General features: G+C 39.6%; 1 protein-coding gene across 4 annotated transcripts in view; it reads left to right on the plus strand.

Moving 5' to 3' along the window:
- The window catches only part of CCDC141 (coiled-coil domain containing 141), a 225,856-nt gene that overhangs the window by 116,003 nt on the left and 91,498 nt on the right, over positions 1 to 18,355 (plus strand). For all 4 annotated transcript variants that reach the window (XM_070802931.1, XM_019970003.2, XM_019970011.2 and 1 more), the window contains one exon: positions 14,154 to 14,348. In XM_070802931.1, coding sequence (XP_070659032.1) covers positions 14,154 to 14,348 — 195 coding nt within the window. The remainder of the gene's footprint in view (positions 1 to 14,153; positions 14,349 to 18,355) is intronic.

Raw genomic sequence — 18,355 nt, forward strand, 5'->3', positions numbered from 1 at the left:
GGTTATTAGAGTGGACCCTAATTCAATATGACTTATCAAAAGGGGCAATTTGAACACAGAGGCAGACATACATAGAGAGAAGATGATATGAAGGGACAAAAGGAGAAGATAGCCATCTACGTGGCCAAGAGAGCTGCCTGAAACAGATTATATCCTCACAGCCCTGAGAAGGAACCAATACTGTTGACACCTTGATTTCAGACTCCTAACAAAAGTCCGTCTAGTCAAGGCTATGGTTTTTCCAGTGGTCATGTATAGATGTGAGAGTTGCACTATAAAGAAAGCTGAGCGCCAAATATTTGATGGTTTTGAACTGTGGTATTGGGGAAGACTCTTGAGAGTCCTGGACTGCAAGGAGATCCAACCAGTCTATCCTAAAGGAGATCAGTCCTGGGTGTTCATTGGAAGGACTGAGGTTGAAGCTGAAACTCCAATACTTGGCCACCTGATGTGAAGAGCTGACTCATTTGAAAAGACCCTGATGCTGGGAAAGATTGAGGGCAGGAGGAGAAGGGAACGACAGAGGATGAGATGGCTGCATGGTATCACCAACTCAATGGACATGGGTTTGGGTAAACTCCAGGAGTTGGTGATAGAGAGGCCTGGCGTGCTGCGGTTCATGGGGTCACAAAGAGTTGGACACAACTGAGCAACTGAACTGAATTGAACTGAACCTCCAGGACTGTGACAGGATAAGTTTCTGTTGTTCAATTCACGGAGTTTTTTGTATACATGTCCTTCAGTATCCATGGGGACTGGTTCTTCCAAGATACCCCTACAGATACCAAAATCTATGGATGCTCGAGTCTCTCAATCAGCCCTCCATATCCATGGATACCACATCCACAGAGTCAACCAATCACAGATCATCAAGATATTAGTATGTGTACTGAAAAAAAAAATCTGTATATAAGCAGATCCTTGTAGTTCAAACCCATCCTACTCAAAGGTCAACTGTACTGTTACATGAACCCTAGAAAATGAATTCAACTGCTTCATCTGCTTCCCTTGACCTCCCCGCCCACTAATCCTTTACACGCATTGGGAAAAGCTATTCTTTCTCAAGTAACAGATGGCTTGAAGCACTCTGTGCCCTTGATGCCTGAGACACCACCTTCTCTGGTTCTCCCATCTGTCTGTTGGCTCCTTCTAAACCTTTTCCAATGCCATCTCTTCTTCCATTCTCCCTTTACATATAATGCTTAAAGTTCGGCTCCTTTTGTATTTCATATTTTGCTTGTATGAAGTTATCCAATCCCACAATGATAATATAGGGTTTATCTTAATGATTTCTGGACCTTTTAAAAGATCTCCAACTCTTATGTCTTTTCTCAACTCCAGTCTTCTTGTTAGAAGTTCCTGTGGAACTCAGTTTTATTGAGATATAACTGACACAAAATGGTAAGATATTTACACTGTTTATCATAATGATTTCTTACACATACGTAACATTGTGAAAGGATTCCCCCATCTAGTTAATTAACACATCCATCACCATATTTATCCTTGTTTTAATTATATAGTTTAATGTACTCTTAGCAAATTTCACTTGTATAGTACAGTGTTAACTGTAGTCACCATGTTTTACATTAGATTCTCAGAACTCACTCATCTTATAGATGGAAGTTTGTTTTCTCTTACCATTGTCTCCTTATTTCCTCCTCCCCAGCCCCTGGCGATCACTTTTCTACTCTATTTCTATGAGTTTGATGTTTTTAGACTCTGTATCTAAGTGATAAAGAGACTTAAAGTATTTTTATTCTTATATGAATAATATGAGAACATATGTCTAATAACTAAATAATCCTTTTAGATTTGAGTTTTTCTCAGAACCTGTTTGTAATTCCATAAAATATTCACAGTTTACATCTAATACCTCTGAGGGGTAAACAAAGTTCTGGGAAAAGAAAGTTATATTTGTTCCAAAACTACATTGCTTTCATTCATTAATTCATTCACTCATTCATCCATGTGTTCATTTATCCATTCGTTCAGAACCTATCATGACATTTGGGCTTCCCTCATAGCTCAGTTGGTGAAGAGTCTGCCTGTAATGCAGGAGACCAGGGTTCGATTCCTGGATTGGGAGGATTCCTCTGGAGAGGGAAATGGCAATCCACTCCAGTATTCTTGCTGGAGAATCCCACGCTCAGAGGAGCCTGGTGGGCCACAGTTCATGGGGTCGCAAGAGTTGGACACGACTTAGCGACTGAACCACCACGTTCAGTAAGTAACTGGGAACCCAGACTGAGAAAGACTTGGAGGAAAAACTCACAAGGGGACTTTTAGGGAATAATCAGAAAGGGTTAGGCACCTCTCACCCTGAATGAATTATCTGCAAAGTAAAGGGAAACAGTAAAGGGAAATTATACTGGTATGAACTTTGTTTGATCACAAAACGTCCTGTGGCTTGTTACCTGTCACTATGCAGTACTCTTGAAAACCAAATGGGTATATCCGTCAAGGGTTTTGCTCCTTCTTTGTGCCGTTCCTGCTGTCTGGGATTGAGGCGCGGCATCACTTAACCTTTATGGTAGCTGATGTTTGCACGCATTTTGCTTCTGCATTCCGAGAACAAGAAGAACCACTGGTTGTGTATGTTACCCACACATCTGCACATTTAAAAATGTATTTGAAGCTTCTGAGTATTTAGCTTCTTGTTGCTTTTTTAGGTTTGGGATCTTATTTTGCTTCTAGGCAACTTGATATCTCTGTTTTTTCACAGTCCTTTTGGATAGACTGTTCTGGTCTGAAAGGCTTAGGGTATATTCAGGAGAAATCTGTGAGAGTATTTGCTAATGGAATGTGAGTTTGTGTGAGTGTATATCCATGCACACGTGTGTACATGTGTGTCTAAAGGTCAGTGGTGAGTACTGACTTCAGGAGCTTAAGCACATTATTTCCAGAGAGGATCCAGAGGATGTCATAGACCGAATTTTTATTCTTCACACTCAAAAATGTCTTCTGTCTAGCTTTGTACATTGCAGTCAAGGGCAATTCAGTCCTTTCAGTCACCCAGGTCAAAGAGTCTTGTTCTTCCTCTCACTCACAGGAAATCACGTGGGTCACGTCGTCCAAGCAGATCTAGAATAGCCTGTCATTTCTCATGACCTCCACTGTGGTCCTGGGGAATGACCCACCTCCATCTTTGCCTGGCTAATTGTAGTAGCTTCCTCAGGAATCACTGTGCATGCCTCCTTGCACCCCTCCACCCCCAAAGTATTCTCAAATGACAGCCCTGTGCTTATTTTGTTTTTTAATTAAATCAGATCCTAAGCACCAAGCCTTCCAACAGCTTCAACTTTTCTCAGAATAAAAGATTTCAGTGTTTACAAGCCCCTGCCTGTGGATCCCCCCACTCAGCACCCACTGTGCTTCTCTTCCTGCTTCCTCCGTGGGGTGCTCAGCTCTACCACCCTGCCTCCCTGCTGTTTCTCCAGCCCAGCAGGAAGACTCACACCTGAAAGCCTCCAGCGGTGGCCTCCACCTGGAAAATTGTTTCTCCAGAGGCTCCCTTGGCTCATCCCCTCACTTCCTGCCTGCCTTTGCTCAGTCTCACTACTTGAAAAGGCCTGCCCTGACCACCGTACTTAACACTGCACACAGCTCCTGCTCTTCATAGCACCTGTCAGTGCCCTAACCTGCTCTGTGTGTCTTTATTCCACAGTGTGATCGTCTTCAGACTGACTAGACAAGGCACTGATTTATCAAGGTTTTGGGTCATAAACAAAATAAAACACGTTACACCGCCACCGTCACAAACATTGGCGCTCCCCTCTTACCCCACTACTTAATTCACTGGCCTGGATGGAGTATTTAGAAGAATTCTTGGCAGAGAATAGGCCTGCCAAATACATATCTGAACAAATGACTGCCTCGTAATTTTTATTGCTTTTATAAATGGCATCTCTATTAGAAAAGATAATTGTCTATTATTGCTATATAGGAATGTAATTGGTTTTCTTATATTGATCTTGTTCATAGCAACTAAGAGCCATTGTTCTTTCTAGTCTAAATGTGATGTTCCTTGTGGGTAAAATATATGGATTCCCCCTTCCCAACGTAATCTATCCGATTTAGGAATATCTTCATAAGAAGAGAACATCAGAATAATTTGATGTTCGCCAATAATGCTCCCCGTAGTTGAATTGTGTGTTGAGATCCTGAAGATATCTCCAACAGATTCCCTAGAAAATTAAAAAGTAAGTCTTTTGAAGACATTAATATAAACTGAGATCACCTCGTCAGCCAGTGGCACACTCTGATTGTAGGCAAATTGTGTTAGATGAAAACAATTTGGCCAGCTAGACTTTATTAATTTTGATTTTAAAAATGGAAATATCAATACCCCCCAATCTAGCTCTGCTCCTTACTTAATCAACTTGAAGAAAATGTGATTAAGAGGAACAAAAATCTAAGAAAAACAAGGACAAGACACTAAAGAAAAAATAATGATTCTCAGACAACACAAATCTTGGGACAATTTCTTCCTGACTTCCCGTGTAATTAAATTTTTATCTAAAAACTGTGTTGAACCAAGGAAGAAGAAATAAATGTCTTTCTGCTCCAAATGTTATTTTGAAGATTTTGCTTATGAGTGTAATTTGTTTTGATTTTATTTGATTTAGAAAATTTATTCTGCCACACATCCTTTTGCTTCAGTCTTAGCAACAAGCACCCTTATCTGTGTAGCTGAACCACAGGCTCCACTTGGTGGCCAAGCACTGAACAGAGTAAAGGCGACAAGAAACTTCCAAGCAATGTTTTTGGGTTTTTCTTCCTTGCATCTTTTGAAATATTTGAATGGACTGAGAAAAAAGAAAGCAGGAACTATTATTCAAAGATGACTTTGATGACATCTGTCATTTCTGCTGTAGACTGTCAGTCCTAATCCTGGTAAGGTAATTATGGTAAATATAGCTAAAAACTCAAAATTTAATAAGACCTGAAATCCAGGAATTTGAAGCACAGCCAATTCACCATTGAATTCATTGAATTTATAGATGATTCACTAGAGAAGCAGAAACATGTATGAAATGGTGGCGGCTGTTTTTGCACGGCAGGGAAGTAAGGCTCAGGAAAGCAAAATGCTCTGCTGGAGACCACTTACAAAGTTTGGAATAAAAAGTGTATTTTCATTTCTCCTCTCTTACCTGCAGTCTCTCCTTGAATCAATAGCTATGATTTCTGCCTTTCAGCTGGGAGGTGAAACACCGTACTTCTTTTTATCTCTAGGTGATACACAAAAACGCAGCTTTCCCCTGTTTGCAGTCTGTCTGTGTCTTTGCTGAAATGTACCACAGTGAGGTCAGAGTTCAGATGGTCTGTGGACACTGAACTCGGTACTCATCCAAGAGCAAGATGACCCTTGCTTTTGTATAGGCCAGCTACAGATGCCCAGGAAGGGGGCATGAGAAGAAACCGTCACCCTGTTTGCAATCCAGCTCAGTACAATCAGAGACTTTCAGCTTTTCAAGGGCTCACTGCCGCTCTCCAAAAACATAAACATTTCTTCCGAAAAAATTTCCTGCTCAAAACAGACTTTCAAATATTCTCTGATTAAAATTGCCAGGTTTATTTTGTTTGTACCATCTGTTAATGCAATCATGTAAAATTCTGTGATTTGATGTCAGTCGATGCTGAACCAAATGGGACTGCAGACTTAGAGACTGAATGAGAAATGAGCTGTATCTAATGAGATGTCCTCCGAGGTGGCCCTGCTGCGGGAGCCACTCGTGAGCTGGACACATGCTTCTGCCAGACGTGTGTGATGTGGGCCAGTCGTCTCCACAACTGATAGTTTCTTAGTCGTTTACAGATATGCTCCCTGTTGTTTCTTGTTCCTCTTCTCCCACTTAAAAGTTACATTCTGAAGCCAAATTTATGAAAATATTTTACCACATGGTGTTGGGTCATTTACACTCACCCCATCCACTTCATCAGGAAAGCTTTCATGTGAATAATAGTTTACTAAACATATTGTGAGTATATTGTTTCTGTTCCATTGGAGTGGCTAATGTTTTACTTTTAAAATTGGCTGGATAGTTTTTATACAAATCCATAATTTTATTTGGAAAGCTAACCTGGGACTGTTAAAAGAGGGGGGGGAGAAGAAATCATTTTTCCTTTCTTATCTATCAGCACTAATCCTCTTAAAAGTACCCTTTCAATCAAGAGATCCAGGAGAAGCTCAATTTCCTCAGCAAATGGAATACTGAAAGGCACAGTTTAAAAGGGTTACTACTGTGAGTGAAAAAGGAAAATAATGGAATGACCTGTGGAGACACCCTGAACCCAGGAACACAGAGTGCCACACAGATATGCACGTCCATCTGTCAAACTGAAAAGCCAAGGAAATGGCAGGCTTTGACTTTCTGCTGGTGGGGACAAGTACTGGAAATATTTTATTGCAAAGTGACTGAAACCCAGTCAGAAGTTTAACACTTATCAGGCAGGCAGCACTGGCTTAGAGAAAACGGACAACGGTATTCTCCCCTGGGCTCCTCCAGCCTAAACAAACAGGGATAACTAAGTTTTAAAATAGTGTGATGGACTTGGATGACTCAGGAAAGTTTTGTCTTAAAAAAAAAAAAAATAAGAAGAAAAATGGCTGGGGAAATACATTACCAGAATGGTATGGAAGCACATAAGAAACTGCTTATAGATTGCCCAAAGAAAACAGAACCAATTTTCTGAGAAGACTGAATAGAAATATTGAGTGAACCTGGCTTCATTTACTGCTATAGAGTTCATGTGAAAATGTAATTAAGAAGACTTGGGATAGAGAATAAGAAAAGATAGAAGGCACAAAATGGTCCTTTACAGTTTCCTTGGAAGGTCAGAGCCGCACATTATGAAGCACAAAGTTAAAGTGGGTTTGCAAAGACTTGGCTGTGCTCCAGAAGTCTCTCTTTAATGTTGTTTGCAAAATTTATACTAAAGGCAGATTTATGAACTCTGTTAGAGAACAGGTATTTCTCTTCTTATTCATAGAGAAGAGCTTTATTATTTTGGTTCAGTTGCTAAGCAAAATATAGCTTGAGTTTGACTGTAAATTTTCAGTTATATATTTATTTATTTAGAAATAATAAGCCTTCTGATTGCAAATCAGAAGATCCCAGGGTCATATAAGGACTGTTATCAGTTTCAAGGCCTTATCCAGACCTTATGGTTTCACCTCTGAAATTCTACGTTAATGTATTTCATCTTTTTGTGGTGTCTAAAGAACTGTTTGTCACCTTTCTGCAGAGCTGAAGCCTGGATACTGGTTGAGAAAGCAGGTTCTAGAGTCAAGCTAGCTGAATTTAAGTCCTGGCTCTTTCACTTACTGGGCTTCCCTTGTGGCTCAGCTGGTAAACAATCTGCCTGCAATGCAGGAGACCTGGGTTCAATCCCTGGGTTGGGAAGATGCCCTGGAGAAGGGAAAGCCTACCCACTCCACTATTCTGGCCTGGAGAATTCCAAGCACTGTATAGTCCATGGAGTCACAAAAAGTCAGACATGACTGAGGGACTTTCTTTCTTTCTTTTACTTACTAGTGTTGACCTCAAGCAAGTTCCTAATCCTTCTGAGACTCAGTTACTCCATCTGTAAAATGGTGGTGGTAATAGTTTCTACCTTGTTGGGGTATGGCAGAGATTACACAGATACAGAATGTAAAGCATTTAGCACAGTATTAGCATACAGCAAGAAGAATCAAGCCTACTCTCTTGTGGACAGTTAAGATACCAACACCAGGCTGAGCATGTAATGGATATAACCTACCTCTCCATATCCTAACCTCCTCTTCACTTTCCTTCCCTCTTGTTCTCTGGGCCTCCATCAGCTTCTCCATATTTGTTAAGTGGTCCTTCTCTAATGAGGACAGGAGATTTTGGTCAATGCCAATTTTTTGAAAGAATTATATCTTCATATATTAAGAATTTCTTACTTGAGTTCATTGAGGATGAATGTCCCATAGATCTTAAAACAGACAGAAAATGAAAGAATGGGTCCAAAGATAGGAAATGGGATTGTTTAGTAGCAGGAGGAATTAGGACAAAACAAAAAAGGAAACAAAGATTTATGAAAGCAAGTGAACCCAAAGCTGGTTCAGCTGCTTTTAGCCACAACTACAGTGTTTCTCAATATTGTTCCAACTGGAGCATCGACCACTGAAAGTGTTTCACACCACATTTTACTCCAGGACCCTCAAGGCACATTCAGTTCAGTTCAGTTGCTCAGTCGAGTCTGACTGTTTGCAACCCCATGAACTGCAGCATGCCAGGCTTCCCTGTCCATCACCAACTCCCAGAGCTTACTCAAACTCATGTCCATTGAGTCAATGATGCCATCCAACCATCTCATCCTCTGTCATCCCCTTCTCCTCCCGCCCTCAATCTTTCTCAGCAACAGGGTCTTTTCCAGTGAGTCAGTTCTTCGCATCAGATAGCCCAAGTATTGGAGCTTCAGCTTCAGCATCAGTCCTTCCAATGAATATGGACTGATTTCCTCTAAGATGGACTGGTTGAATCTCCTTGCCATCCAAGGGACTCTCAAGAGTCTTCTCCAATACCACAGTTCAAAACCATCGATTCTTCAGTGCTCAGCTTTCTTTATGGTCCAACTCTCACATCCATACATGGCTACTGGAAAAACCATAGCTTTGACTAGATGGACCTTTGTTGGAAAAGTAATGTCTCTGTTTTTTAATATACTCTCTAGGTTGGTCATAACTTTTCTTCCAAGGAGCAAACATCTTTTAATTTCATGGCTGCAGTCAACATCTGCAGTGATTTTGGAGCCCCCAAAAATAAAATCTTTCACGGTTCCCATTGTTTCCCCATCTATTTCCCATGAAGTGATAAAACCAGATGCCATGATCTTAGTTTTCTGAATGTTGAGCTTTAAGCCAACTTTGCACTCTTCTCTTTCACTTTCATCTAGAGGCTCTTTAGTTCTTCTTCACTTTCTTCCATAAGGGTGGTATCATCTGCGTATCTGAGGTTATTGATATTTCTCCCGGCAATCTTGATTCCAGCTTGTTCTTCATCCAGTCCAGCATTTTTCATGATGTACTCTACATGTAATTTAAATAAGCAAGGTGACAATATACAGCCTTGATGTACTCCTTTTCCTATTTGGAACCAATCTGTTGTTCCGTGTCCAGTTCTAACTGTTGCTTCCTGACCTGCATACAGGTTTCTCAAGAGGCAGGTCAGGTGGTCTGATATTCCCATCTCTTTCAGAATTTTCCACAGTTTCTTGTGATCCACACAGTCAAAGGCTTTGGCATAGTCAATAAAGCAGAAGTAGATGTTTTTCTGGAACTCTCTTGCTTTTTCGATGATCCAACAGATGTTGGCAATTTGATCCCTGGTTCCTCTGCCTTTTCTAAATCCAGCTTAAACATCTGGAAGTTCACGGTTCACATGTTGAAGCCTGGCTTGGAGAATTTTGAGCATTACTTTGCTAGTGTGTGAGATGAGTACAATTGTGTGGTAGTTTGAACATTCTTTGGCACTGCATTTCTTAGGGATTGGAATGAAAGCTGACCTTTTCCAGTCTTGTGTCCATGGCTGAGTTTTCCAAATTTGCTGGCATATTGAGTGCAGCACTTTCACAGCATCATCTTTTAGGATTTGAAATAACTCAACTGGAATTTCATCACCTCCACTATCTTTGTTCATAGTGATACTTCCTAAGGCCCACTTGACTTCACATTCCAGAATGTTTGGCTCTAGGTGAGTGATCATACCATCGTGATTATCTGGGTCAGGAACATCTTTTTTGCATAGTTCTTCTTCTTGCCACTTCTTCTTAATATTCCGCTTCTGTTAAGTCCATACCATTTCTGTCCTTCATTGAGCCAATCTTTGCATTAAGTGTTCCCTTGGTATCCCTAATTTTCTTGAAGAGATCTCTAGTCTTTCCCATTGTATTGTTTTCCTCTATTTCTTTGCATTGATCACTGAGGAAGGCTTTCTTTTCTCTCCTTGCTATTCTTTGAAACTCTAAATTCAAATGGGTATATCTTTCCTTTTCTCCTTTGCTTTTCACTTCTCTTCTTTTCACAACTATTTATAAGGCCTCCTCAGACAGCCATTTTGCTTTTTTGCATTTCTTTTTTTTGGGGATGGTCTTGATCCCTGCCTCCTGCACATTGTCACAAACCTCTGTCCATAATTCTCCAGACACTGCCTATCAAATCTAATTCCTTGAATCTATTTGTCACTACCACTGTATAATCGCTTCCCTTGTAGCTCAGTCGGTAAAGAATCTGCCTGCAGTGCAGGAGACCTGTGTTCAATCCCTGGGTAAGGAGGATCCCCTGGAGAAGGAAATGGCAACCCACTCCAGCATTCTTGCCTGGAAAATCCCAAGGACAGAGGAGCCTGGAGGGCTGAAGTCCATGGGGTCACAAAGAGTTGGGCACGACTGAGTGACTAACCTTTACTGTATAATTGTAAGGGATTTGATTTAGGTCATACCTGAGTGGTCTAGTGGTTTTCCCTACTTTCTTCAGTTTAAGTATGAATTTGCCAATAAGGAGTTCATGATCTGAGCCACAGTCAGCTCCCAGTCTTGTTTTTGCTGATTATATAGAGCTTCTCCTTCTTTGGCTGCAAAGAATATAATCAGTCTGATTTTGGTGTTGACCATCTGGTGATGTCCATGTGTAGAGTCTTCTCTTATGTTGGTGAAAGAGGGTCTTTGCTATGACCAGTGCGTTCTCTTGGCAAAACTCTATTAGCCTTTGACCTGCTTCATTCTGTACTCCAAGGCCAAATTTGCCTGTTACTCCAGGTGTTTCTTGACTTCCTACTTTTGCATTCCAGTCCCCTATAATGAAAAGGACATCTTTTTTGGGTGTTAGTTCTAGAAGGTCTTGTAGGTCTTCATAGAACCGTTCAACTTCAGCTTCTTCATCATTACTGGTCAGGGCACAGACTTGAATTACTGTGATATTGAATGGTTTGCCTTGGAAATGAACAGAGATCATTCTGTCGTTTTTGAGATTGCAACCAAGTACTGCATTTCAGACTCTTTTGTTGACTATGATGGCTACTCCATTTCTTGTAAGAGATTCTTGCCCGCAGTAGTAGATATAATGGTCATCTGAGTTAAATTCACCCATTCCAGTCCATTTTAGTTTGCTGATTCCTAAAATGTCGGTGTTCACTCTTGCCATCTCCTCTTTGACCACTTCCAATTTGCCTTAATTCAGGGACCTAACATTCTAAGTTCCTATGCAGTATTGCTCTTTACAGCATTGGATTTTACTTCCATCACCAGTCGCATCCACAACTGGTTTTTGTTTTTGCTTTGACTCTGTCTCTACCTTCTTTCTGAAGTTACTTCTCCACTGATCTCCAGTAGCATATTGGGCACCTACCGACCTGGGGAGTTCATCTTTCAGTGTCCTATCTTTTTGCCTCTTCATTGTTGTTCATGGGGTTCTCAAGGCAAGACTACTGAAATGGTTAAGCCATTCCCTTCTCCAGTGGACCACATTTTGTTAGAACTCTCCACCGTGGCCCATCCATCTTGGGTGGCCCTACATGGCATGGCTCATAGTTTCATTGAGTTAGACAAGGCTGTTGTCCTTGTGATCAGATTGGTTAGTTTTCTGTGATTGTGGTTTTCATTCTGGCTGCCCTCGGATGGAGAAGGATAAGAGGCTTATGGAAGCTTCCTGATAGGAGAAACTGACTGAGGGGGAACCTGGGTCTTGTTCTGATGGTGGGGCCATGCTCAGTAAATCTTGAATCCAATTTTCTGTTGATGGTCAATGCAAGTTAACATTGTAAAAGTACCGAGAAGTGTTACAGTAAAGAAATGTGCTTTATTTTGTTTACCTCATGTTATTGACCAATACACAACACTGACCAATAACATTTGGAGAAAGCCTCTACTATTGTTATATTGGAACTAGGAAACAGGAATTCCCATAAATAATGAAAAATTTTAGGGCATTAATGAACCATGGTAAAATTGATGGGCAAAAACGTGGGACCAATATTTAGTGAGTGCCTATTATGTGATCAAAAATTATGCTAACTGCTTTAGAAATATTTGCTTTTCCCAGTAAGGTTAAGATCATTGTTTTTAAGTGGTAGGGATATTTACAGTGCTTTACAAAATAATGTCATGGCACATATTAGCAGTCCTTAAGTGGGGACAGATAGCTCTTAAAAGAAGGAGAGTTTTGAGAACTCATGTAGCCCATCTTCATGCCTAAGAGTGGTCCTTTTGTACTCACTGAGAAATTTGGAGATTCTGAAGTCTCCTTCCCCTCAATTCCCTGGAATGTAGCATCGTATGCAGACCTATGAATAGTCCTAGTTCTACCACTTATTGGATACATAACCTTGAATAACATACTCCTTTGAGCCTGTTTAAATACTAGGAAAATAATAGTGTGTAACCTAAGTTTGTGAAGGTTAATATTACAAACCATACCTTATAATTGGTAGTCAAAAAATTGCCATTCTGTTAATTTGCAGTACTTATTCTTGCATCCATTAATCAAAATATTTTTCTCTTGCACTGTTATTAGAAGAGGTTATATGGAGTCCATAAAATAATATGCACAATTTCTATTTCCAACTTCTACCAACTGTGATTTGAAATACTACAATTTTGTCTATGTATATTTGTGTGTTTGTAGAACCAGCATATATTTAATAATGTTAAGTATATGTAATATCACATAAAACAGAAGTTTATGTATTGTTAAAGGAAAGAACTACATTTTAATTTTTCTTTATATTCCTAGCATGGTCCCAGGTACACAGTATTTTGCTGTCATGTGAAATGAATGAAAATAATAGTGGTAAATTGCACTAAAATTATGTTTTATACAATATAATATAACAAGTGTAATTTATTAACAGGACATTTTGCACTGCGGAGCTAGCCAGGATAGAGTCAAACTGTGGTTTTTAAAATTCAATGCTAATTTTTGATGCCTTAGCAAACAGCCTATGCTTACAGCTCAGTCTCAGCTGACATGGGTACCAGAAAATTCACTGACAAGACTCCTATGTTGGAGATAAGCATTATTCTATGAAACTAGATATGGCTTCAGTTCTTTTGCAAGAAATTTGAATTTCCCTTCTAATAGATTGAATGTTAATATTTTGGTGTACTTCAACTCTTTATTTTCTTTCTTCTCTGTTTACTGTTTTACCTTTAGTGTTTTTCACCCTCATGCAGTAGAAAGTAGAAAACTGCCTCTTTTCGCTTTTTGAAATGTTTATAAATCATTGATCATGAAACATTGAGAGGTGAAGCCAGGGTCGGGAAGGAGAGAGTACTGCACAATAACAGCTATTAACTTTGTGGAAAAGAACAGATCTTGATTTCAGTTCTAAGTATAGGCAGATGCACAAACAATAGCCATAAATTATGAGCCTTCCCTTCCTTTCTTGTGCATATTCGCCTACATTGCCAAGGAGACTGAACTGTGGGAGAGAGAGGTCCTTATACTACTCAAGTGAATAAAAGGTAAAAATGAGTTAGAGATTGAAAAATGCTGGTATACCAAAAAATGACCATATTTTGGGTATATTTTCAGATAGTGTTAAGGGAAATGGCAGGTGACCTGAATTCAGGGCAACTAGACCCTCCATCACGTAGAAGGCGATGGCACCCCACTCCAGTACTCTTGCCTGGAAAATCCCATGGGCGGAGGAGCCTGGTGGGCTGCAGTCCATGGGGTCGTGGAGAGTCGGTCGCGACTGAGCGACTTCACTTTCACTTTCCACTTTAATGCATTGGAGAAGGAAATGGCAACCCACTCCAGTGTTCTTGCCTAGAGAATCCCAGGGACGGCGGAGCCTGGTGGGCTGCCGTCTATGGGGTCACACAGAGTCGGACACGACTGAAGTGACTTAGTAGCAGCAGCAGCAGACCCTCCATCACTCACACATCTCAGTTGACCTGCCCCTTTCTACTATCAACCCTCTTTTTTTTTAAGCTTCTTTTCTGTGTCTCTTTTTAACCTACCATGTTGTGGTACTCAAACCTAGAATGCAGCATTTACTGCTTTATGATCTGAAAATAATGACAAGTTTCTTATACATTCAACACATCCCGCTGTCCTCTGGGCCTTACCCAAGATTGCCGTTTATTTTATGTGTGAAAGCAACTGAAGAGTGCTCTCTTAACAGGAATGGAATGCTGTGGTCGAGACGCTGAAGAATGAGGCGCTGGGGCTTCTCCTCTCCAAGGAGCATGTGCAGAGCGAACACTTACAGCTCTCTAACCAGAAACTGAATCAGCTTCAAGAGGAGTTTGGTCAGCTCATGGAGGAAAGGAAAAGCTGGTTAAAAAAGGCAAATGAGTTTTTTAACAGTGCAAACAAGGTGAGTGTGAGGTGAAGTTGGTCGTTTCAGGTCATCCGAGCAAACCAGTATGAGATCTATTACGTCAGCAGGCTGGCGCACATCACAGAAGTCTCGGGTCCACATAGAGTTTCAGAGGTGACAGCAGCAAAAAGGAGCTTTTAAAATATATTCCCCTCCGTAACTAAAACTAAGAGACTCTGTGCTTTGACACGTAAAGCGTCACTTAAAAAGATCAGGGAGAATTTTATCTTCGTGCTCTCATTGGTCTGTTTGAAGTAGACACCTGTGTGCCAACATGACAGTGTTTCTCCTGGAGGAAGGGAATTATAAAATATAGCAAGTTTTAAAAAAATAAAACCCTGAAACTTTTAACAAGAAAGTCTTCCCATTTTTAAAATCCTCTTTCATTTATTACGCAATGATACACAAATATTGCAGGCTTTTGGCATGCAAATCATAGAGTTCTGCTTGACTGCCCTGCCTTGGTTTGTCTTAGATTGGAGTATAGTTGATTTACACTGCTGTGTTACTTTCAGTTGTACAGCAAAGTGATTCAGTTATACATACATATATATCTTTTTTTTCAGATTATTTTCCCTTAGAGGTTATTAAAAAATACTGAGTATAATTACCTGTGTTATACAGTAGGTCCTTATTGGTTATCTGTTTTATATATAATAGTGTGTATATGTTAATCCCAAAGTCCTAATTTATCCTCTGTTCCTTTGCAAATCAGCCAAAGGAAAATATTGTCTTAGATTCTTTCCAGGCCTTTTTGAGTGGAAGAAATATTATTTCTCTTGTTTGAGTCTTTTAAAATTGATTGTACCTGGTGGCTCTGAGTGGTAATGTTCATGTGCTCATGTCACTTAAGTATCTGAAGATGGCAATATTTTTTGAAAAATTCTCTGCCTTTCTCAATGAACATATACCTTCAAATTGCCTTATTGGAATTAAAGCTTAAATTTCACTGTTGTTTTTAAAACTGGTCAGTATGGCAGGAAATGAATGGGGAACCCCAAAAGCTAGATATATTGTGATTTAAGGGCATGACATCAACAAACTGAATACAATGTCCTGGTAGATATGAAAATTGTTACTTAATTTTAAGTTTGTTTACTAGTAGGAAACATAGAAAGCATGCATAGTAAAGTTCCAAAATAGAGGTGCTAGGATTATGGTAGGGACAACATGTTAAAGAAATATTTGTCAAATTATTTGTTGCTTTGGATTTCTTTGTTTTAAGAGAAGAAACAGACATATTTTCTGGAGCTGTTGAGCTAAGTAAATGATAAGTGCTGGTTTAACTTCTTTGCAACAGTCCTATTTTTGAATAAAAGATTTTTAAATTTCTTATTCTACAAATTATACTCTTATTCTACAAAATGAGTTGGTCATCTGCCATTTAATTAATGCTGTTTCTAAGGAAAAGAATTATAGAACATTGGGTTACAGTGAGATGAAGTTTCAGCACAGGCCCTACACTTTATAGTCCTGCAAAAAGTAGAGTTTCTCTCTGTCTCATTCTCACTCTCTTACTCTTGCTTTCTCTGCTCTCATTATCTGGTAACTTGACAAGGAAATTTTTCATCTTACCTTATTCCTGGGTCTTGAATAAGAAGGAATGATATCTTTTGCAATAGTAATTTTTAAATAATTGAAGAATAGAGTGGTTACTTTCTCAAGCTTATACAGTAATTCAGGTCGAATCCTAACAAATCCTATTTCTTAACCCCAAAGACTTGACTTCTAGATCCCATTTCATCATTTGAATGCCACAGCGTTCAAGTTATAATTAGTTCAATCGGGACTTATCCATACCAAGTTTACCCATACTATGGAATTCTCTATGGCCAAGTGGTGCTTAGGTGTAGAATTCCTTCTCCCTTCTCAAAGCATCAGGAAAATAATTTCCAACTCCAAATCTAAGGATTCAGTTTGAAAGATGATGGAAATTTTTACCTTAGCAAAAATAGAAGCTGGAATTTAGAAAGTGGACGTTTAAATCATGATTCTTGAAATGAATTATTTACCATATTATTAATAAGCAACAAATGGTTAAATAATGCATGAGCTTCCCAGGTGGCACAGTGATAAATAATCCACCTGCCAATGTAGGAGGCAAAAGAGACGTGGGTTCGATCCCTGGGTTGGGAAGATACCCTGGAGTAGGAAACAGCAACCCACTACAGTATTCTTGCCTGGAAAATCCCTGGACAGAGGAGCCTGGCTGTAGGGTCACAAAGATTCAGACACCACTGAGCACAGGCATGTGGTAGGCCCCAGCTTCTAAGATGAAATAATATAGTGAGTAAATCCATTTAAATTAAAGAAAGAAACTCGAGACTCGTAAATGGTATTTTTCTTTCTGATTTATATTGTCGAGCCTCCAAATTCTATAAAACTCTTACTACTTTACCCTATTTTTGGGCATAGCACTCATAAATAATCCTAGTTACAATAAAGCACTGGATTTAAGACATTATTATAATTTTTAAATCCCTTAAAATTTTTTTTTCTAGTCTGAAAGTTTTGTTTTCACTATTACAGTTATATTTTCATTTTACATCATCAATTTATCTCTGAAGCATTGAGCTTTCCTTCTGAAAATTCACTTCATTGTGCCTTGAGTGGGCCAGGGTTTTTTGATTGTGGTTGTCTACATCCTTAATGAAGCCATGCTGCCAACAGCCGGGAGGAGTCTGAGGCTTTTTACACAACTTTCTAACTAACATCTTTGCTTGCCACAGTTCATGGATGCTCACAGAAGACTCGTGACTTCTGAATCAGTTTTGAAAGACTTCACTACTCAAAGCCAAAGCAGTAACCAGAGTGTCAGAGGTCACATCAGTTCCCCAAATCCCTGTTTCTCCTCCAGAGGCAATGCAGATGGGGCCCTCTGAATGAGGGCATCACTGCAGGGAAGAATCCTAAACTTGGGGAATTAGCTGTTTTGTAACAAACAGTAAGCAACCCTGCTCTTTGTCTCAGGGGAGGACATTTCCTCAACCCTGGAGGTTGCAAATCCAGCACTGAGAATAGCCCAGGTAAAGAGGGGCCAGAGTCAGAGTAAGTATCCATCTTACTTACACACAGTAAGATGGATAGAAGCAGTGGGGATTTGCCCCTCATATGCAAATCTGGGTATTGGCACTGTGAAAAAAACAGGACATCAGGGCTTAAAAAAAAAAAAAAAGAAGAAGAAGAAGAAGAAACTTGGGTGGCTCAGCTGGTAAAGAATCCAGCTGCAATGCGGGAGACCTGGGTTCAATCCCTGGGTTGGGAAGATCCCCTGGAGAAGGGAACAGCTACCCACTCTAGTATTCTGGCCTGGAGAATTCCATGGACTGTTTAGTCCTTGGGGTTGCAAAGAGTCAGGACTGAGCAACTTTGACTTTCACTTTTCACTTTACCTCGAGAACCAGTTTCATGCTTGATAAGTGAAATCATTTTTTAGCAAGCAACCTCTTGTTCCAAGTTTGTTAAAGCTAAGCCAATATTCTTTAACTTCTGTGTCAACTACCAGTGTGAAAAAATGTTAGTGCCATAGGTAGTATATCAATTAGTGAATGTGACAACTTGAGTATTTTGCTCAGTAAAAAAGCAAAATATACGATTTTTAAAATAACCTTTAAGTTGTTTGAATTTTGTTAAAAAGGAATGAATGTCATAATCTCATCTGTAGAATGGACTATTCCTAGTAAGTTTTCCATGTCATATTTATTCTTTTTTCATCCAGGTTTTTATCATGTGTATCTGGTATATAATGTTGCAATCATCAGGAAACCCCCTCTTTTCCTCTTCTTTCCTCCTCTTGTCATCTGTCCCTCTCTCTACCAATTCTATCCATATCCAGGAATGTTCTTATTTACTAGAGAAAAGTCACAAAGTCTTTTCAAATTTAAGTTGCTAAATAGGTAGGGTGGCAAATTTATGAGAACAATTACCCTTTTTCTTTAGGGATTCATTTATTTAATAAATATTTATTGACCAGCTACTGTGTATCATGCTCTGTTCTAAATGCC

This window comes from Bos indicus, chromosome 2 (genome assembly GCF_029378745.1).
Source record: "Bos indicus isolate NIAB-ARS_2022 breed Sahiwal x Tharparkar chromosome 2, NIAB-ARS_B.indTharparkar_mat_pri_1.0, whole genome shotgun sequence".
NCBI classification, from domain to species: Eukaryota; Metazoa; Chordata; class Mammalia; order Artiodactyla; family Bovidae; genus Bos; species Bos indicus.